This window comes from Aquila chrysaetos, chromosome 1, assembly GCF_900496995.4.
Source record: "Aquila chrysaetos chrysaetos chromosome 1, bAquChr1.4, whole genome shotgun sequence".
Classification (NCBI taxonomy): Eukaryota; Metazoa; Chordata; class Aves; order Accipitriformes; family Accipitridae; genus Aquila; species Aquila chrysaetos.
The window spans coordinates 29,899,433-29,921,967 of record NC_044004.1 but is presented as its reverse complement, the minus strand read 5'-3'; the positions used below and the strand labels follow the sequence as shown (position 1 = coordinate 29,921,967).

At 40.6% G+C, this 22,535-nt stretch overlaps 2 protein-coding genes and 1 long non-coding RNA gene across 16 annotated transcripts in view; 1 reads left to right on the top strand and 2 right to left on the bottom strand.

Annotated features, from left to right (window-relative positions):
- DCUN1D4 (defective in cullin neddylation 1 domain containing 4) overlaps positions 1–9,473 on the bottom strand; it is a 42,893-nt gene extending 33,420 nt beyond the window's left edge. For 2 of the 12 annotated variants that reach the window (XM_041126789.1, XM_041126774.1), the window contains exon 1: positions 9,455–9,473. Coding sequence is in view for 3 of the 12 variants with exons in the window: in XM_030022141.2 (XP_029878001.1) it covers positions 9,214–9,347 (134 nt within the window). In the remaining 9 variants the exon portion in view is untranslated. Of the gene's footprint in view, positions 1–1,017; positions 4,047–7,823; positions 8,034–9,021; positions 9,042–9,213; positions 9,363–9,454 lie in introns of those variants that run through there. The other 10 variants (XM_030022189.2, XM_030022141.2, XM_030022133.2 and 7 more) reach the window with 10 other exon arrangements.
- Positions 9,474–9,677: 204 nt separating this feature from the next.
- Positions 9,678–16,056, top strand: LOC115346207. The gene is made up of 2 exons (XR_003925053.1): positions 9,678–10,647; positions 14,929–16,056. It is a non-coding gene; the product is annotated as an uncharacterized LOC115346207 (long non-coding RNA).
- CWH43 (cell wall biogenesis 43 C-terminal homolog) overlaps positions 15,992–22,535 on the bottom strand; it is a 29,517-nt gene continuing 22,973 nt past the window's right edge. For 2 of the 3 annotated variants that reach the window (XM_030025973.1, XM_030025988.1), the window contains 4 exons: positions 20,562–20,706; positions 19,831–19,892; positions 18,555–18,710; positions 16,480–17,054 (listed from right to left, as the gene is read on the bottom strand). In XM_030025973.1, the coding sequence (XP_029881833.1) occupies positions 16,967–17,054; positions 18,555–18,710; positions 19,831–19,892; positions 20,562–20,706 (451 nt within the window). In that variant the 3' untranslated portion in view covers positions 16,480–16,966. Of the gene's footprint in view, positions 16,204–16,479; positions 17,055–18,554; positions 18,711–19,830; positions 19,893–20,561; positions 20,707–22,535 lie in introns of those variants that run through there. The other variant, XM_030025981.1, reaches the window with a different exon arrangement.

Genomic DNA, 22,535 nt, shown 5'->3' with positions numbered 1-22,535 from the left:
CATAGCATGATGTTAAGTTTCCTTCCATGCTCCAAAAATAAAACACTTGAGTTTGCTTCAGTTGCAAAAAAGTGAGAGACTAATTTTTCTTTATTCTCTTAAATTCCCTATTGTTGCTAGAAATGTGTCAAGGACAAAACTAGAAAATAAGTAATTTACAAAAAAGATCAACTGTGATTGAGCCAGAGAGCATGCAAACCAACAAGAATCTCAGAAGCTGGACACAGACCAGCTGACAGGGATCAAAGAGAACCAACTACTATACAATATTTCCATTTAAACTAAAAGTAAACTAGCTACCCCACTAGAACTTGTGCACAAAACCACTCTAACTAGACAGACACATGTACTATATGACAAGCAATGTATTTCAAGCAAATTTCTTCCATACATGAAAAGCTGTATGTGCATAGTGTTACCACCCAGTTAATGCATTAAAGAATTTCTGCTGTGAGACATTTAATTTGGCTTTGCCCAGTAGCTGATACAAGATGCAGGTAAGGTCAAAACCATCATTCCCACATTTCCATCCCTACCATTTCAAACGAACACTCTCAAAATATAGTTAAGATGACCCAGAATCTAAGGATAAACAAAAGTCATGAAATATCAGATCCCCAAGTCAGATCCCCAAGCCAGATCCCCAAGCCAGTGAACCACACTGCTATGAAGTTAAAAAGTGGATCTGAAGGAACTGCCTGCTGAAGTGTATTTGTTACACACATCATTATGGAATTCTCTTGTCACGGTGAATAAAATAAAACTCCTTTAGGAAGCATACATTTCATTTATTATGTTAGCTAAAGAGTATCATTCCACTAATTGCTAACTAGTTCTTAATGTGTTGTCCCCAAACCACCACCACAGCAATACAATCGCTACCTATTTCTTAATGTGCTGTCCCCAAACCACCACCACAGCAATACAATTTCTGTAAGTCAGAAGTGCCAAAGATGGAGTTTCCAACTTTAGATATACTTAAGTATATGAAGTCAAAGACAGTCCAGATCTTCTTACCAAGATATGATAGGAAGATGTCGCATCTTGAACAGTGTGCTCAATTTTTTCGTGCATTAAGTGCTCAATAAAGTTCCATTTTTGTTAGTCAAACAATACTAAGCAGAACCATTCTGCAAAAAACCAACCCTGAGTTTCTTAGCCAACCTTGAATTCAACACAAAGGAATTAAAAAAAGGGGGGGGAGTGGGGGGAAGAGGGGGAACATAAAACCAATTCTAAGAAGGGCAAGATTAAAAGGTAAGATTTATTTTAACTGCCAGACCAGACTAAGCTTTCTGGAATATGAATTTTAAAATTTCCCTTGTTGCTCAGCCTAAAATCTACAAAGAACACGAGTCTTTAGAGAAACCAGTTATACCTAGAGGTAACAAGCTGAGAACACTGAACAAATACTTTATCGTAAGCCAATATTAAACAATAATTTTAGGTGGTACTTTTAAAAACAATAGAAAAAATATTTTAAAATTAGGATTATGTATATTAGGTATCTCCTTTGAAATAAACATTCCTAGGCACTTCAAAACACATAATTCATACCAGTATGTTTCACACATCCATTGGAAGTATCCTCACAATTTTAAGCTGTTACTTCAAAAATAGGTTACATAATTACAATGGACTTCAAGGGGTTACACAAATATATTTTTTACAGGTCTTGTACTACAAGCGTCACACCTTAGTTCCTCAAAAACTGGTTTATCCATATGAATACAGAAGACCAAAGTCCAAAGTTCTCTCTCTTCCACAGGGAAAACTTGCAAAGTAGGGATATTATCCAAAAGCGAATACAGGAGTCTTGTACAGAACTGTTACAAAAGCAAATAGGAGCAGCAAGCAATGAATTAGGGAAGTTGCACTACAGCTCAGGTCACCTTCTCAACTGGTCAGAGTGTCTGCCGTATCTGTATTGCAAGGAAGATACACAAAGTAGCCTATGCCACTGAAAAGGCATATTTTGAAAAAAAATGTTTTTGAAGAAACAGAATCCAAAAAAAACCTCCCATGCTCAAGTAACACCATCTTGAAAATTAGCAAAGGGACAATGGCATAGTCAACGTGACAAGCAAGCAATTGAACAGCTGGCTGCAATTCTGTGCTTCAGGAACATACTCTCTCCCCTCGACCTCCCGAACTTCCACACTTGCTTATGCAGCCACTGTGCCTGCCCCCCGCCTTGGTCAGCCCACTACCCCAGGAATCTTATCCGCAAAAAATATAAACAAACCAACCCTGCCAGCTCAGTGGTCTGAATCGGATCACCAAGGAGATGTAACACCAGATAAGCAGAGTTAGAGCAAGAAACAGGAAAGGTCCTCCCAAGTGGGAGCAAAATAGTTTCTTGTGGCAGCAGCGGTGTTAAGTCACATAAACCGTCCATCCAAGCCCCACTATGAGAAGAGCGATATATCACATGAAGCTACACACTCAACAGCTGATTGTGGGAGCTTTACATGAAAAAAGCCATCAAGTGTGACATTATTTTTCACATGAATACAAGTTTCAAAGCACATGAACTGGTCTGAAAATATTTTGTTTTCTTCTTGCAGAAAAAAATATTTCACAGCAAAGTATCACACAGTTTATTGCCCTGGGATCAGAAGACGAAAACCTGCTTGCCTTGTGAATACTGAAAAGAGATGTGCTGGAATCTTTGCTAAGACTTTAAGAGGTGCATGTCAAACAAGTGTATGTATTTTGTTGATTACATTATTTTTCATGCAGATGCTTATCTTTAGCAATGATTGAAGCAACGGAAATTCCAAATGGTATTAAATACTGTGCTATAATTCAGAATGTAACAGCTAAAGAAAAAAAATCTGAGTAAAATAATTGCAAATCCAGAATCTGGAAAGAAAAGAAAAATGCCAGAGCCAACCTAATACCATGGAATTTAAACTTTGTCTGCAGTTTATCATTAACACTTAAGTGTTAAAGTCTGGGTTAGTCAATTAGTCATGATCATATACAATATAAAAGTAAAAAGCAAATAGTTTAAAAATAACTTTTAAAATATTATAGATTAAAGTTTACCCTATGGACCTGACAGTTACGGAGAGGCAAAAGAAACAAGAGCTAGCTGGGCTTGCTTCCATAACAAACTAGACAAAAATCATTCTACACCCCTTCATTAAGACAAACTTATGAAACACAATGAACAAACAAAAGCCTCAATTATAAGCGAATGATACAGGTTAACTGAACTTCAATACTCTACTTTCCTATCTGAAATGAAAAAACTTTAAAGGTCAAGTCCAATTTTTTATTGGAGGGAATGATGTGTTGCCAAACTATTCAAATGAAACCACAAGTGAATACCTAAAAAAAGAAAAGAGAAGAGTATTTATTTCTGCCTATGCACCGACTCACACATAGACATGTACCCACCTGAACGAAAACTTTAACTTAGTTCCTGCTGTCAAAATTATCACTTTAAAGCTTGGACAAAACACAGCTACAGGGTGCGCTACAATCTACTAAAAACCTAGTAAAAAATTAACAATAGTACTAAACCAGATCAGCAGCTGACTCCAAGTTTCCTTTAAAAGCTACTAGATTATTTTTCTGAGCAAATAGAAAGTCTATACAAAACCTCACAGTTACAGTAGGTCTAAAAATATTTATCCTAGATAGAGATGCCATATAAATGCTACAGATACAACTCTGTATTAAAAATTAAGTATGGAAGTAGTCATAGCAATAATTTTTATTACTGCTAAGATGTATCTGACTCAGTACAAATATCGTGGGTAATCTTCTGTAACGTTCTCAGAAAAAAATTAGATAGAAAACACATACTAGGCAGACTCATTCCTGAAAATTAAAATGGAATGTTTATGCTTTTACTTTTATTTAGTTGGTTTCCTTGGTTTCAAATAATACAACTGGAGAAAACTTGTAGTAGTACTAGAAATAATAGTTCAAAGTAGCGTCATCTTAATTAGTTTTAAATAAACTTTACTCATCTAAAAAAGAATCATTTAATCTTCTATGAACCATGCTCTGTAGTCTACTTACAGAATTATCCTAACAGTAAGACTATTTATATTGATTAATGAACTTAGAAGTTCAGATCTGAAACCTACATTTGGCGAAAGCTTTCAGTACTTCTATTCAGCAAGCAGAAATTCTATATTCATTACTAAATGCAGAAAACAAGAGAAAAACATGCAATCAGTTTTATTTTCATTTACACAAAAACATCACCACACACCTAAAAACTGATATTCCAAAACTGCAGTACAGAGCAGCTAGGAACTGAGTCTGCATTCCTGTCAAAGATAGGATTAAGAATTCATTTCCACTGTGTCTGTAGCTGAATCTGCACAGGCAGTGACACCCTTTAGCAGGGGCAGCCTCCAGAAGAGACCTCTCTCCCAGTCTGTAATGCAAGACCAAGCATGTAGGGGAGGCAGAGAAGAAGAGGCTTGAAAAGTAGGGTCTCCCTTGATTTGGTGGGGTTGAACATAGCGCATGATTCAGAAAGTAAAGAAAATCAAGTGAATTCCAGCCTGGACAGTAAGGACATGCAACTAAATGGAAAGAGAAGTGGGATGATCCATCCTAGCTTGAGGAGCAACAGGACCTAGCCATTAGAGCTAAAGACATGGTGCTGCAGGACGTTTCTCCTGCATATATGCATACAGAGACGCATCAAGCTCAGAGCTACTGCTGACAGCAGCGGTATCCAAACCCACAGTTGCAAATTTGTGTACATTTTCCAAGCACAACAGCCTAAAATGTTCTGAAACAAAACACAGAGTGACTTAAGCTATTAAAAAGAAAACCCTACAAAAAACCCAAACAACAAAATGTGGCTGAAACGACAAGACACTAAAAACCACTTATCATTTTAATGTAAACATTCACATTCAACTCTAACATTTGGTATTACCACATGTAATCAGTCACTCGCTTTATCTGCAACAAAATATTTTAAAATTACTGCATGGTACATAGACAGGGAAAAGCATTAATCTTTTTTTTCTCCCCATGGGAACAAATCCTTATTCTACCTAGATATTTAAAAAGTACCCTGATCTGAAAGCTTGTTTACAAAAAGACCTACCGCAGTTTAAAGTTCACTAAAAATTTTAGAGCAATTTAAGCAGTGCAAAAGTTGTGTAACTGTTACTTTAGTTTGAATGAATTTCCATCTACCTTAAACTGACTCTGAACTAATAAGAGCTATGCTAACATATGCTATACTAACGCACAGGACAAAAAACCCTGCACGCTGGCTCACGGGGGTTTTTAGGGGGGTGGGGGGGGGGGGCAGGGCTGGTTAGGTATTTTGGTTTTTATAGAAAGACCTAACACTAAGTGTATTTCTAGTGCAAAACATCTGTTTCTGTTGCTGCAAATACCACTTGTGTACCTACTAAATGTATTTGATAAGCATTCCTAATGGAGATTCTTGCCAGCATATAATAAAGCTGGAGTGACCAGCCGCAGTTGGAAAAGAATGAGTAAAAGCAGTGGATAATTACAGCTAATTTAAATCTGCTTCTAAGGCATGTATTACCAAATCAAACAGCATTTCAGTGATTCCACATTACTAGGACTGTGAACAGACATTCTTTCAGTTTACAATTCAAGAACATAGGAAATTGAGCTACAAAGCATTTAATACGAACCAATTTTACACCCAATTGATGCAAAGTGTTCATCCAGTCTAACTCTTACTCTACCATCAAATTAATTAAAAAAAGTGTCAGTGAGTTAGTTTTCCATCATCGGCTGCTATGGCCTGAGAGTTGTTTGCCAGCACTACTCTTAACTTCATGCCAGATTAGGTGTCATCTGTCATCCTACAAAGGGCATAAAGCTAATAAAAACTTTGTATCTCGTGCTCTAGCTAATTCAGCAGAAATGCAACCCTGTCAAGTGCACACTACTAGGGTATCCAGCACCATGCAGATCTGGTATACAACGTGATGGATCTGCAACAGCCTAGGAACAGCTATGCCAGTCAAAAGCATTACTGCCCCAGCTGTTTGCTTCTTCCTCTCTGCCAAAAGTTACAGACTCCACAGTTCTGCCAGCAGCACAGGTCATGGGCGCATTCCCTAATCCACTTCAGGCAAAAATCAGCCATGTCAGTTTAGACATTTAAGTGGTAAGAGCTAACCCAGATACATTTGTCTGAGTGGATCAGAGAATACTCCTACAAACCACTTTACCAGTAGAGCAAGGGAAGCAGTAATCTACAGCTAATGGGCAGTAATGAGCGGCTGCAGTAGACGGAGTCCCACAGTCTGTGCAGCCACACATCTGCATCAAGCGACACAGAAGCATGTGTCATACCAGCTGGTTCCCAATGGCAAGCTAAAGCCTTGTAGCTCTAACAACAATATGTATACATACACAGCTGTATAGAGAGAGAGAGAACACTGAACAAACTGGTAGTTATTTCTATCTCTTTATGAGCCAAAAGCAGAAATTCTGTTTAAACTCAGACCTACGATTTTAAATAGAAAAACTTAATTGGACAGTATAAGAAAAATGCTGGCACATTTAAAACAAGGGTTCTGCTTGAAGCCCTTGTTAGTAGTCTTACTTATTGTAGAAGAAATAACCACACTATTAAATGTTCTAATATTTAAATTGGATACAAGAGTTGTACGTTTTCATGGGATGTACCATACTTCCTGGTGCAATGTTTTTTGGCAAGCACAGGACAGACAAATTAAGCAAGTTTCCCTCTTCTGCTTGAAGGCACAAACAAAACTAGGAAATAATGCTTTGAAAAAGCCCAAAGTCCTTGTTTTCAGCATCTCCAAAGTAAGGGGGGGGGGAAGTAAAGAAAATACAGGATTAATAATTCACTTAAAGTTAGCACAAAAACTATGCAGACAAAAATAAATTTAAATAAAGTGCTGCAATTAGACAAATGAAATCTCATCCTGATACAATAGAATGAAGAGAAGCAGTGAGAGGAAGACTGTTTACCTGCCTAACTCAATTTATTGCATGGCCTTGCACACAGAAGACATTTCCAATTATAGTTATTGGAGTTGCAAGAAACTTTTAAGCAAACTTTTGCAACAGAAAAAAGGAAAGTTGATGTTTCTCATATAATGTGAAACGTGTACATTCAGTCTCAGAAAGTAAAACTGAAACAGCAAAAATGCATTAATGGAGTTTATATCATGAGAACAGATAAGAATGTAAGCAGGGTCAAAAAGAAGGCTCAAAAGAAATGTTCAGTCAAGAAACAATCATAAGCTAACTACTGTATGTGTAAAGATATGCTATGAACACTTCTCATTTCAAGCATTTAAATCAATGAAGAAAAAACCCAACTACTATGAAGCTACAGATAATGAAGTTATTTTAAATACAAGTGTTTTCCTAAACTAACCAACACATATACAAGGCCATGAACTGCCCTCCCCCCCCCCAAAAAAAAGTATTGAGGTGGACGGTTCAATCATTCCAAGGGACATTTTTAAAGAGAAGCCAGTAACAGCTGAAGGCTGAGAAACAGTGCTAATTTTCTGCAGAGAAACTAAAAAAAAAAAATAAAAAATAAAAATCACTACATAGTCTTAACACCCTACATGAGGGAGCACTGGCATATTTATAACTGTAGCTTACATGTATATAATGAAGGCCTGCACCCTTTTTTGGACAGGGCACATGACAAAAGACACTGAACAGAAGGCATTTTCTAGAATAATTATCCTTCCGTTTCCAACACGAAGCAGTTATTTGTGCTTTAATGGCAGCCTTAACCATCAACATACAATGATCCCTAAATATAAAGGTAAAATAAACCAGAACCACTAAAGAAATTATATAACCTTATGATTTTAGAGCCTCTACCAGGCTGCCCCTGTCCAGTCTCTCATTTTGAGAAACACAGGAGGATTCAAGAAAATCCAGGCCTTATGCAGCGCTTCTTCCCATAATTGGTTTCAGGACTTTGTCCAAAAGTCAGCCCATCATTCATTAATGTACGATCAAAGCTTCAATTTTCATTATCTTTCCCATAAGCAAGTTCTGCAGTAATAAAGCGCTTCAGAGCTGCAACTCCTTGCACATCGGCAACACGTTCCTGGGAGATTTCACAGGAATCGGGAACATCGCTCTGCCGAGACAGCTCTGTGCTCGGGATGACAGCCTCATCTCTCCGGCGGACGGGGACGGAGCCTATTCCTGAACCCCACAGCTATCCCACAGCCACGCAGGTATGCAATCCCCCCACGCCAGGCAACCTGCCTACAGCATACGGTCCCGCCCGCTCCGAAAGCGCAGCCAGAAACTAGACGGCAGAGACAAAGCCCTCCCTACCCTCCTCCAGAACAGGCGGCCGCCTCCCCCCCCCCCCGCCCCGAAGCCAGGCGGCCTTGCCCCCAGGCCGCCTCCAGCCCCGCGGGGAGGGCAGGGCGCAGCGGCTACCCCCGCCGGCTACCGGGCTGCAACTCGCACCCCCGCGCGGGGGCGGGGGCAGCACGCCGCGCCGCCGCGGTGCCTGCTGGGAGTTGTAGTCCCCCGCCCCACTCCGCGCCGAGACGCCCGCCGCGCGGGGCGGCCGCACGAGAGACTCCACCTCCCACAATGCGCCGCGCTCCCCATTCCCCTTCACAGCCCGCTTCTCCTGCACCGGCCCGGCGGAATCCGCTACGTTAACCGCCACCCACCTCCCCCCCCCCCCTCCCGCCCCACACACACCGCTCCCACGCAGCGAGGCCGCCGGGCAGCCCCGCGCCCGCCCTCCCCTCGGCAGCCCCGGCTGCCTCGCAGCCAGCCACGAGGGCCGGCCGCGGCCTCACCCGCTCGCCAGCCGGGTCGGGGAAACTGCGTCACACCCTCCGAGCGCCCCCAGCCCCCTCCGCTGCTGCCCTCCCCGCCCGCCCCCGCCCCCGCACGGGCCGCCCCCGCCCAGCCCCGGCCCCTCCCGCCCCCCCCCCAGGGGAGCCCGCCGAGGGCCGCCCGCCGTCCCCACCGGGCCCCGGCCCCCCGGTACGCCCGCCGCCTCTCTCCCCGCCGGTTCTGCACCCGCCGGCCTGACGCCCTTCACCGTCACCGGGAGCCCCGGCGGCGCGTTCGGCCGAGCCTCCTCGGTGAGGGGCAGAAGAAGCCGCCCCCACCCGGGCGGCAGCGCCCGCCGGCGGAAAGACCAGGCCGGTGCCACCGGTGGGTGGCGGGCGGGCGAGCGGGAGCGCCCGGCCCGGCCCCGCCGCTACTCACTGACAGCGGCGGCATCCGAGTGCATTTTCGTGCAGCGCACACACCGCCCTGCCCGGCCCGGCTCCCTCTGCCCCTCTCCCAATCACAGAGCCCAAGCACGGACGCCTCCCGCCCCGCCCACCGGCGGCACCCATTGGCTCGGGCTGCCCCGAGAGACCGCACGTCCTGCTCTCCTACTGCGCGAGGCTCCTGCCATTCTCCCTCTGCCTGCCCCGCACCGCCTTCCCCGCCCGCTCCCTACCTCCTATTGGGCTCAAGGCTGAGCCGACACCGCCCCCCTTCACTCTGACTGGGGTTTGCCGGTGCCAGTTTTTCCTGGCCTTAAAAGCGCGTGCAAAGAACAGCACTTTGTGTCACCCGTGGCTCTGATTGGCTACGGAAGCCACGGGCCGCGCCCACGCCCCGATACGATTGGGTAAGCAGGGCCGGGGGCGGGGCCGCCGGCGCTGACCCGCCCCTCAGAGGGCCGCCGGGGGCTGCCCCGGGCGGGTCCCTCGGCGGCGGCTGTCGCCCGGGCTCCCCGCCTCACCCCGACTGTTACGCGGCGCAGGCACCGGCGGCAGCGCGCTCCCCCCATCTCAGCCCCGAGGACGCTCCGGCGGCAGCCCGAGGGTCCGAGGGGACGGTAGGCAGCCTCGGCCCCGGCGCCACAGGGCCACCTGCTTGGCCCCCCGCTGCCGGGACGAGCCGCGGCCTCCGTACGCCCGAAGGCTCGCACGCCCCGTACCTGCCCTACTCGGATGAAGGAGCGCTTGCACACGTACGTAATGCGCGCCCCGGGGCCGCTGGTGCCTTGTCGTCACGGCCGGAGCAGGTAGCTGGCGCTCGGGGTGGAAGATTTCTGGACCGCACCATCCTCCCTTTGCTCTGTGAACCCAGCTTCGGTGTGGCCAAATCACCAACTAGTTCGGGAAGATTTCTTTGTTTCTGCCATCTCCCTTTTCCTGAGGGGAAAAATGGCAGCCTGCCCCCACCAGCTGAACGCACCGAAGGGTCAGGTCAATGCTACAGCAGCAGAGACACGGGGGACAACAGCTGCTCCTGGCAGGTAGATGAGACTGGTTCTTCCCTCCCGTTACTGTTCCTGCTCCTTGAAACCTAGCGCATGGACAGCCCCCCCCCCCCCCCCCTCCTTTCCCCCCTTGCAGTACAGAGGGAAAGAGCTCCCCGTTCCTGAGCCAGAGGAGTAAGACACCTTGCAGCTCATTGCTGCTTAGCAGCCCAGCTCAGCATCGTGTGTCCTTTCAGGGGTAAAAGCCTTCCCTCACCCTACTTGGTGTTGAAACACGGATGAGAAGAGACTGCTACAGCACCGCCTGTGCACAAAGGAGGATTATTAAGACAGAAATTACCCATGGAAAAAGAAGAAGGTTAAGAAGAGGTTAAGTTAAAAGAAAGTCAAGGACTCAGAATTGAAGAAGTGCCCGATTTAAGGTAATTGTCCCTTTGGAGCAACGCATTAGCATAGAGTCCTGAATTAACTGATCACACACCTGTTTTGGGGTTTTTTTATGACCCTTGCCTTATTCAGTGAACCAATCAGAATGTGCAAGTGCAGCCAATTTATTTTGCAGAGCAACATCTTATGTTTTCAACTGCCTCTTTTACAGAGAAGAAGATGGAGTCCATAAGAAAATTAATACTCTCTTCAAAAGTCATGTACTAAGACCATGTCAGAGCAATGAAAGACCCCATTATTTGAAATTCTTACTTGTTCACTAACTCCTTGAAATTATTTCTGTAGAACTTCCTGCCTCTATCTCTGACATTTTCCTATTTGCACCATCTTTTGTTTACCTTAGCAGTTGTATCTTTACACTACCACCTTTAAAAAAAAAAAAATTATATCCTAGAGTAAAGCAGTGCAAGCTAGGGTTCACTTCTTGGGTAGTTCTAACATCCCACGTGCCAGACATTCACATCTGTGCATGTCATCCCAAGATCTTATACCCAATAGGGGCACCATTGAGTTGCAATTCATCTGATCTGTTCTAATTCTGGATTGAGAGGAACAATTCCTTTAGGGGTGCCTGTTTGTTCACAATGACCATAAAAAGCACATAGACCTCTAGTTCAGAATAAAAACATATTCAAAAAGAAATCTTCTTCCGTAAACTGATAAGAGATCTAAAGAAAGGTGACACAGAAAAACCCTATCTGGTTGTATCTGAAGTCAGAAAGGTTTGTACTTCCCCCCCCCCCCCCCCCAATTTATATTAGTCTAAAATTAAAGATACTACTTGGCTTTACAAATCTTTCCTTAAACTATAGCTTCTGTAACTACTGCTATCCATAAGTGCAAAGCAAATAATACTGTAGGTTTGACAAAAGTTCAAAAAATTTTTGAATAGTTGAATGCACAAGTATAATCCCTGACCCTTAAAAACTAGATCTGCAAAGAAATCCATAGGGAAACACAAAAGAGACTTTGTTTTCTGCCTCTGCCTGCTAAACAAGGGAATGTATGCTTCAGCCAGAAAAGGCCTGCCCCACGAGAACAAGGCCCATTACAACATGCACCTTCGTTCCAACCTCAAGAAGGTATAAATATCCCCTTTGTTACCACTAGTTGTAAACCACTATGCAAGTCCCTGGTCTGACAGATGTTATGAAATCACGCCTGTATTTTCCTTCCAAAGCCTGAGTTTACAAAATGCAGAAATACTTAATTTTACATAGAGCAGATCAATCAAGTCATGGTTGATCAAGCATCGTCTCAAGGACATTGACAGGTTAAGCAGTTCCAGCATTAGCCTCTTAATCCTACCCCTCCTGGCATCCTTTATTTTGTGCCAGTGCAACCATTTGCACAGCTAGATAGCAAGGTAGATCGAAGAGCAAGACTGCCCCCAAAAAGCAAAAAAACCCAAAACAAAACAATAAAACCCTCAACACTTCTTTTGGTTTTGTTCATTTGTTTGTTTTCTTTTCCCAGCCAGATAAATATCCTGATCTGGCTCACTACACATACGTGCAAATGCTCCTATCGACACACAGGAGAGGAATAATAAACCAAGAACTGGAGAGGGGCAGGAAATGCATCAGCCAGTTTACACACTGCTAGATCAAACTTAAAACTGTAGACTTTTTTTTTTTTTTAAGACGACTGTCATTGTTTGACTTTTTATGTTTGTGTTTCTTTTTTTAATTGATAGCTAAAATGGCAACCACATAAAAAAACACCATAGACTGTGAAAAATACTGGCTAACATGAGAAAGAGGAGCTATTTACTTAGTTTTATCTTCTTGACCATCAGAAACATAGTGTAGAAGCATCTTTGAGAAAGAGGATCCCCTCTGTTTCCAAAGGGTATCAGACTCCAAATTGCTAAAGCCACTGCATCTCTCAAATACCTTCATTCATCTTGCTTTGCTTAGAAACAAGCTTGTAAGTTAACTTTAGGCACCAGAATCACAAGCCATTATGAGTTTTACAAGTCAGAGAGGGAAGAGAATTGTATTGAAAATAAAAACATTAGCAAAGCAGAATTTGCTGAACATTAACCAAGGAGATAAAGCAGCAACAAAGCACAGTACAGGACATTGTAAGAAAAGAAACAAATTGTCTACCAGAAGCCCAGCAATCATTTGCAGATATGAAGAAGTAACTGATAACCAAGCCAATACAAACAGCTTTATGCAACGCTTCTGAAAAGATTTTTCACCCTCAAGAGTTAGGACGAAACACCTCAACTGTGTGTTATTCTTGTGTGGTATCAGCAGAACAGTACTGATCAGGGATAAGAGAGGACCTCAGGTGGCAGAAAGTAGCAGCTGCAGATTATATAACTGCTTTCAAACCACTCCTCGTTCAACAATTCAGCTCATTTTAATTGGCCTGTCCCACAGACACTTACTATGCTCCTCGTTGAAGTAAAAAGGTTTGATCTGTTACACTTGCTCCACAGACATACAACTTTGATCCCAAGGGCCCTTTTGTAACACCCTGCAAACAAATGTAACTTTACATACATGAGAAAAAACATGTTTCGGGGCTGTTGGTAGCTCATATTTAAATCCTTAAATTGGATTTATAGTTTTTTTTCAGCTTCAGTTTGAAATGTAAAAAAAAAAAAAAAAAAAAAAAATCTGCTTAATTCATAATTAGGAAGCTCTAAGTAGCCAAGCAGAAGAGAGCACCTCAGAATTTCTGCGTGAACCCTGGAGGTGCATCAAAACAACCAACACCTTTGTCTGGGGCCATGAAGCTCCTTCACTGTCAGTAGAGGACCCTGAACATTTTTTGTGTTCTGTTTCAGACAGATACATGGGAGCTGGTCATCTACACGCTTAAGCTGCACCCAATTTGTTTCAGTAACATCAACTCCAGTTCAAAACCAAAGGGTGTGCCCAACTTTTGTTTAATAAGCCTGTAGCTGCAACGCCCTTTTTGAAACTGGGAAATGGCAATTTCAGGTCCTTTGTAGCCCAAGAGGTTTGAACTGGAGCTCCCAGGTTTCAGAGTGCTCTGTGACAACACCGGAGCCACTATTCCTGAAGCTAAGCTTACAATACACATCGAAATGCCTGAGTCAAGGCCCCAGAGCAGGAATATATGTAAGAGGAGACTTCAGTCTCCACCCTGCTGAAGAATCCAGTACAATTACTCTCAAAAGTTGCTCTCTTACATGTTACCTAGAGTCCTCCTTTCTTATTCTGAGATACACACCAGTAGGCTCCTGATGTACTGCTGTCTCTTCCTGTATATTCCTAGAAACTTTAAGTGACTTGCACAGAATGTCAGAGAGGATGGAATTAGGAGTAAACAGAATACATACTATTTAGAAATCAGATATATATACTCTAGACCTTTTACCACCAGTAAAAGTTCAAACCTTTAGAAAATAATCTTTATTTTATATATTTTATCTTACATATTTTATCTTTTCATGCTATCTCTGAATGCATAGTTAAAGGTATCCACAACCTTTTTCTTTCATAACATACTATCTTATGAAAGCTGAGATGAAGAGAGTATGATTAGAAAACAGCAAGATTAGTCACACACCCCTGCAGCAGGACCTGTTCTAGCACATTTCTTTCATAGTTTGAGACATAGTGATTGCAACTGAGAGATGTACTGCACATTTTTCTAAACCAGTCAGATACAGGGGATTAGACCAGGGTGCAGATTCAAGGACAAATAAAGTGTAGTTTAAGCTTCCCAATTCTAACCACAGTAGTAGCAGCAGTACACAAACAGTTTGTGGTCATAGTTTTTCTTAGTAATTCTGATAAAATAATGCAAGTGTCAACAAATACTTGCTACTCATTACATTTGCATATAGTGTTTTCTGATATTAGGCATTATGAGGTATGGATCCACCAACATTAAATTACACAAGCTACTCAGAAGAAGAAAATATTCAAACTTCAGATTTTGTCAATGTCTACATGAACATTTCTAATGGGGTGAACATTTCTAAATCCTGTGAAAATCCATCCACATATGCTCACAGACTTTGAAGATTACACACAGAGATGACATATAGTCTGATCTGCTATGCAAGTCATGCTTTGGTGTCTGACTTCTTGAAAAATATCCTGATTCTATTTTTTGTTAAAAAAAAACAAGGGGTTTTCAAGTTTTTTATGTTTATGAGTATCATTTCCTGCATCTTACATGAATAAACTGCTCACATTACAAGGTATTTGCAGAGTCAGCCTGTGGAGAATGCTAAGTAATGTGGCAAGATAATGTTATGTTTTGTATAGGCTATGGAAAGGCAAACCTGTGGCTGGATGTGCGTCAGAGCTAGCATGAGAGCACGCTGCAAACAAATGAGGATACTCGGAGCTGCTGTGCAATGTCAGTGCCAGTGCCAGCTGCTGTTGCAGGCTGGGAGAAGGGAGAGACAGGGGCTACTGGTGTTTGCAGAAGAAAACTGCTGAAAGTGCAAGAAAGTCACTCCCATCACTCTGAAACCTAATTTATTCTGTCCTGCCAGAGAGTCATACAGAGAACAAGTTCAAGAGGATTTCAAATCCTACCTAAAGTATATCTAAACTGGAATGTTTAATTACACTTTCTTGGACTTGTAAAGACAATCACAACAGCTCTAGGTGAGAAGTAAATTAGTTCAACAATGGCTGGTTAATAGTCACTAACAAAGTGAGGCTTTCTAATACCATCTGAGATGAAGTTGTGGTGGCGATGTGTTCCTCAAGTGCCTTTCAAATATCCTCTGTCCACAAAGATCAGTGAAGTGTTTCACTCTCAGAAACACAGTCCTAAAAACAAGGGAGCAAAATGATGGGTGACCAGGATAAAGTGACAAGCTTGGTGATGGCAGCAGTTACCTGACTCTATAGAACAAGAAACCCCAGGTAAAAACACATCCTGTATTTTCTTACATAGGGAAACAGTAAAATTGAGTAAGCTCAAGCTGTTCTCAAAAGCACATGGTGAGAATTAGAGGGAGAAAAAAGAACACTCTCTTCCCTGCAACATGTCCTATTCCTTTCAGTTACAGCATGTTTAGGTATTACTGGAAAGACACACAGTACTAAATATCAACATCACAAATGTGGTTTCCAAGTTGAGAAGGTCATTTAAATAAACCATATAACATGTTTCTCACAAACACAAAACTTCCTTTGGACAACATTGAAGATGTCCTCATTGTTTAAGGGAAGCTCTGCACATATACTCAAGGATCAGGAGAGAGACCCCAAGAAAACACATTTTACATTGTGTTATGTGTGTGTTACATAGTAGGTAATTCATGGCCTATGTCAAAAAAAGCGCCACACTTTCATGTAGTCCTACTAAAGTGTAGTGCTAGTAAAGGAACAATGCATTTTTTTTTATTACAGTTCATTTTAAATAAAAATTACAATCAACATTTCTCCCCTCTCAGAAATCTTGTCATGTTGAGCATGATTGTTTTTAATTCTTCTGCAGTGTGTTCACGTAAGTTCCTCATAACAATTAACTATCCAGAGGTACTTTACTCTTCCCTTTGTAAAAACATTGCAGTGTCTAATGTCCTGTTAAAAAAAGGAAGTCTGTAAAAGTCACTGCCTTTTCTCCAATATTATTAATATCAATAATCTGCAAATTGTTCTAATAAAACTCATTTAAGAATAAAATGTGGAATAGCAGCAGATGTAAATACTGTTTCGGTAAGTCAAAAATTCACACACTTCAAACACATAGTTACTGCATATCTCCCAATTAAAAAAACACACTACTCCCATTGCTATTTTGAAAAACCTAAGGCCAAACTTTTTATTGCAATAGCAGCAGGACTACAAAGTGCAGCATATATCAACAGGTTACCTACACTACCACATTATTTTGCTTTGCCTCAGTCACCAAAAAAGTGTGGAAGTCAGCTGAAATTCCTTGCTCATGATTGTTCCAATGAGCTCCCAGGAGAGGAAAGGGATCATATCTGAACACTAAAGAAAAGGTGGATAGATACATTCAACTCTGAAACAGCACAATATAGGATACCTTCAAAAAAGTTGAAGAAGTTATGGCCAAAGCAAGTTCCCACCCTTGCTCTGCTGTGTACAAAGCAGGTATCTGGCCCAGGTAGATACCAGTTTACCACAATGCACGCATCTTCCCTCTCTCACAGGGATGACAACTCATTAAAGAAAAGTCACCAACTATTACACAAACATTCACAGAGTTATGCAGCATGGGAGTTGCTCATCCTTAAACAACGTATTCTTTTTGGCTGCCAATTCAGTTTCAAGCAACAAACCTTTCTTGTTGGTCCCAATGATATGTTATTTTCTCATTCTAATTTTTCTGTTTAAAATATTTAGGAGTGCTCATATGAAAGTGATGAATCTGCTCATAATTATGTCCATCTTTGTAAGATCCAAACCTAAGAAAAATATTCAACAAAGCAAAACCATTAGAACATGATTTAACCCATGCAATTAAATCACACACTTACAACAGTATAATTAACACTTCTTCTGAATGTTCTAGATTATTTATTTCAGAAACAGGCCACAATCCTACTTATATATAAATCATAATCTATGTACGCTAACTAGAGGTCTTTGAGTATAATGGAGACATTTAATTACACTGATTGGATTAATGCCATAGGCACTTTATAAATGGAACTCCAGCTGACAAAGGTGAGTGGCGCATTTAGCTAGTTAAATCCTATGCTCTGAGTTTTTTCTACTGGCTTCAGTGGAGATATAATTTAACCCCCCATAGTATCCAAATAGTCAACCCTATTGTTAATATTGCACATCTTACTTTTGAAAATTATGGTGAAAATTGTAATGTTTCATGCCATATTTAAATCTGAAAGTTCTGACTACTGACTATTACGACAGATAGATTTGCAAAAGTGAAATGTAGTACTTATTCAAAATATCAGTGCTAAATAACATTTAAGAGCAGTGCCATTGTATTTCAAAAGAACTATAGTTTATTGGAAAAAGTTAAACTTATTCCTAAAGGGTATAAATTTTCTGCTTACGGGCAGACATGAAAGAAATCAGGACAAGAAAAATATTCTGTGCTGAAATAACTGAGACAAATCTGAATGTGAATACTAACTTTAGGCAAGTTTCAGAAAAGATCGGACAAACTCCTGCTTAGACAGGAAGCCAGTGACTGAGCGGTAAATAAAAAGTGAGTAAGCTCAACTGTTAGGTGTATATAAGAAATTAATATATTCTGTATTATGCATGTTGGAAGTAGTAAATATGGCATTGCTGGAAATTGTCTCTCTGTGGCAACATCTATCTCAAATTTCATGACTCTTCCACTGATACTCAGTGTAGAATAAATACCTTTCTCAGTATTTCTCTTCCTTATGCAATGCCAGTGGAAAAATGACAGCATTCTAGAAATAAATAACTTTTTATGTAAAAACCTAGCCCTTTTTTCTTCTTGACGTATGTAACATACTGCCTCACGCATTTTCCTTAATTTTTGCTCCAGTTATATAGTATGTGACTATTTAATGTATATATTGTATTTTGTGTTCTACGTAACAGTATATTAAGACCTTGATCCTCAAAAGTGCTGAGAAACACAGGAGATCTCTCATCATCTATAAAATGAGTCACCACACCACTTGGCAAACATCCCCATCAAACAATCTCAGAAAGTAAGCACCTGGGTGAAATAAGCATTACCTTCAATTTATGCTACGACACCGCAGACTGTTTTTCCCAAAGCACATGCCAAGTCATTAGAAAAAAATGGAACTACAAATCAGAAGTTCTTGCCTCCTAATCTTCTGCTCAGTTTGGTACTGACCAGTGCCTCCCACTTTAAGAACAATCTTGTTCCTAGACTTCTCTTTTACAAGATGTCACGTGCATCATCGCCTTAATTTCTTATGTGATACACTGACCTGGGATTGAAATGGATGTCCTCAGGAACTTGGCTGGGGTCAGTGACAATTCTGTCATTGTCAGCATAGCTATCCACGTGATCTGGGATCCTGAATTTGGCCATCTGGACTTCTGAATCACTTAAACCAGCATGAGATATGCGGGCATAGCCCAATCTATCAGACACAAGAAGAGTTAGTTTGAAGAAATAACTCAAGGCAATTTCACCACATTCTTAATTCATGTTTCATGTTTCTCTTTTCCAAGAGTTGCTAATTAACTTATCAACATAACTTTCCATTTCTGTGAATCTCACCTTCAAAAAACTTAAGAGTGCTCTATAAACATGAGCATCATAACACAATGTCACAAGGAGAAAAACTGAGAGAGCATAAGAGTTTAACAACAACAATAAGTTCTAGATTTAGAAACTTATTTTTAAAATTACAGTTTTAGAATATGCACACTGGTATAAGCTCACCAACTTTTTTCACGGAAGAGATTTTGAAATTCAAGAAAGGAACTCAAGCATCAATGGAATGAGTAATGAGAAAAATTAGATTGCAAATGGGGGTTTTGTTAGGTTTTTTGTTGCCCCCCCCCCCTTTTTTTTTTTACTCAATACTGTTATTTAATACAGCTACCTAGTTTACTGGTTTTACTCCTGTGAACACTGCAGAATTTGCATTTTATTTTATATATATATATATATAAAATTATATATAATTATATATATTATATATAAGCTGAATTCCATTCTGGTACATACATCACCAAAAGAATGATTTACAAGCAACTTGGTATTAAAAGATATGGACTGCATAGGTCCCAGCAGAGGAAAGTACTTCAGTATGGGCTTACACAGTTAAAATTTCCACTGAATCCAGCATAAAGCCTGGCTAGATTAGATCAGCATTTTGCTTCAACAAACCCTACAATCATAGTTCAAAATTTGTATCTTCTGTGTCACATACAAATTAAGGCTTAGCCTTCACATTTTAGAATGAAGCTGCAGAGCTTTGGAAAAAAGTAGTTTTATGTTACCAAAGCAGATTAGATCTGAAGACTTCTGACACAGAAGGATGAAACTTGTAATACTCTCTTTGTAAATTATATTCAGAAATACACCAATTCATCCCAAGATCAATGTTTCACATTACTTCATGGTATATCTAACTGTCCATACATAATTGTTTAGGGAGATAAGACTCTTCTACAATTACCTATAGAAGGGCATAAAACTGATTGTCATAAAGATATTTAAAACCAATGAATAAATGATCCACTTTAACATACCTTATTACTCCGCGATACATAATATAGCTACACCATCTGTCATGATCTGTACTGTCAATATCCTATGAGTGAAAGGGGAAAAAAAAAGTCAAACAAATAAGGCAAGCTTTCCTTACACGTAGGCTTTAAATCAGTAACAGAACCAATGTGTAAACCTGCTGCAGAAGAACGTTTTGCCTAAAACACTGTAATAAGGTAGAAAGAAAAAAAACCCACTGTTAGACACAGACAAATCAGACAACTTTTTGACATCTGACAGAAAACCAAACTGCAGAACTCAGTTTTAAAACAAAAGAATCACAGAATTAGAGGATGGAAGGGATGTCTGGAGGTCACCCACTCCCAACCCTATGCTCAAAGTAACTTTGAGCAGGTTGCTCAGGGCCTTATGCAGCCAACTTCTGAATATCTCCAAGGATGGGGATTTCACAACTTCTCTGGGCGCCTGTTCTAATGCTTGACAACCCTAACTGTGATTATTTTTATTTTTTTTCTTCCACTATCTAACTGGCATTTCCCTTGTGGCAACTGCTGTTCATTGTCTCTTGTTCTTTCACTGTGTAACTCCACCTTCTCTATAACATGTCATGAGGTAGCTGAAGATTGTATTTGACAATGGGCATGTATTTTCTTATATGTCCATTTCTAAGTTATCAATTTGAAATATTAAGCTGACTGTTTCAAATATATATTATCTCTAACTGCTAAAAGAAGCAGTACTTTTAAGTTACCTTGACATTTCCATTTTCTATTAATTCAGTATAATCTCTCGATCCAGGAGCTGAAGTGATGTACCCTAGAAATACAACTTGCTTAGAGCTAGTCTTCAATAGATTTGAAACAGCTATAGCCTGGAGTTTTCTGTCCAAGTCCTCTCTGAAAGAAATGGAAAAGACTTTACCATATATACATTTTAGCTCAGAATCTTTGTGCTATATAACATAGTAAACCACAAACGAATCTGGTACCTTTTTTATTGCTCAGTATTACAGAGTATGAAAGTTTACAGAAAGCTCACTGATTCAAAATGATCACTATGTTCGATAAAAGCCACATGGTCATGGTAGATGTAATTAGGGTTCTCTTTCTAACCAATATAGGAACAACTTTTTCTATTACTGTTTTGTTTTTAATAGTGATCTCATCACTAGGAAATGTGAATGTGCGTGCTTTGGTTATCTGAGGCTTTGTCTCTGCCTGCACTTGAAATTTAATTGTGCTAGCACAGCACGGTGCGTAACAAAGAGCTCACATGCTAACAAAACTTTTATGATGGACAGATCATGGTAAATATAGTCTTAAAGTCTGGGTCAAAATTTATGAAATATAACTTAAGAGCTACATCATCCCATTAACACTACTTAATGACATTTGGCAGGTATTCTGCATTTCTTTAACAAGATTTACACAACAGTTCCAACATGACCAAAAGTGATAGCATAATCAGAGCCTGGTAAAATACTGCATTGGATCCCATTCCCTGTCCTTGGATTTGTCATAACATAATGTAAAGGCAGTTCTCTTTCTATGATTCTTCATGTTAGTAACTTTAAACAGTTGTGTAAAGCACGTTCTCTTCCATATTTTGGTAGACAGGGCAAAATACCATTGAGACAGGGAGTTGATTTTAGAATCTGTAATCCCAAAAGAAGACAAGAATTTAAATGCTGCTATGCTTTCTAAATAGCAGTGCTTCTGACTGAAGGAAATGCATTAGAGAGAAAGAGCACAGACTGGAGACAAAAAACCCAACCCTTTACACAGAAAGCTGACCTAGGTATATGTGAAGTTGCCTGCTCAGCTAGCTGCTCCTTCCAGAATTACACCTCTCCAGAAGATGAATTTTTTTAAATGACACAGACATTCCCGTATTTTAAAAACAGTCTTTAAAAAAAATCCCTAGTTATCCAGTATTCTACAGTTTATGTCATCCTAAGCAGCAGATGAAAAAAGATGAAAAACAAGCAGTGGTGTGTGATTTAATTACAAATTCATTCACCTCAAAACACAATCTCATTTGCCCTCATTTCCCATGTGTCTCTTCCTATTTCTCCTTCATCTTTATCTCATCTCTCTGTGAGGGGGAACACAGTGCTATTTTCTTCTACTTTGACAGTTTCTCAGAGAGGCAAGTCTAATCATCTGTGCAAGGCACGGAATGAAATTCCTTTCTAGAGTTCAAATTGAGAGTGGTTTCTGACAACTATATGTGTTTAGTAAAAGGGAAATCTATAAACAATTTGCATGCTTGGAGCACAGCTTCTACACAGGGGAAGGAAATGGGGAAGCTCAGCGTGGGATAATGAGAATTCCTGCTGCTTTCTGAGCAGGTTCTTTGTATATTGTATTCTGCACCCAATCCATAAATTTGCCTCTCCAGGAATTACAACAAATATATAGAAAAAATTCCAAATCTTACTACATAACCACAAACATACTAGATATTGCAGCAAATAAAACAGAACATACAGCTACATGGAGCATCACAAAACTATCCCTTATTAATACTCATTACACACAAGTAATCAAGATACTGTTTTAAAGTAAAGAACTGAAATATATACCTTAATCTTTTCTATCACATATTTGACTTACTGGTATAATTCTTCCTTTCAGAATCCAGAGATCAGATTTCATATTTCCAGTTTCATATAGTCAAAAGGACACTGAATGGATATTTTTGTTGCTGTTTCAACACTGTCCTT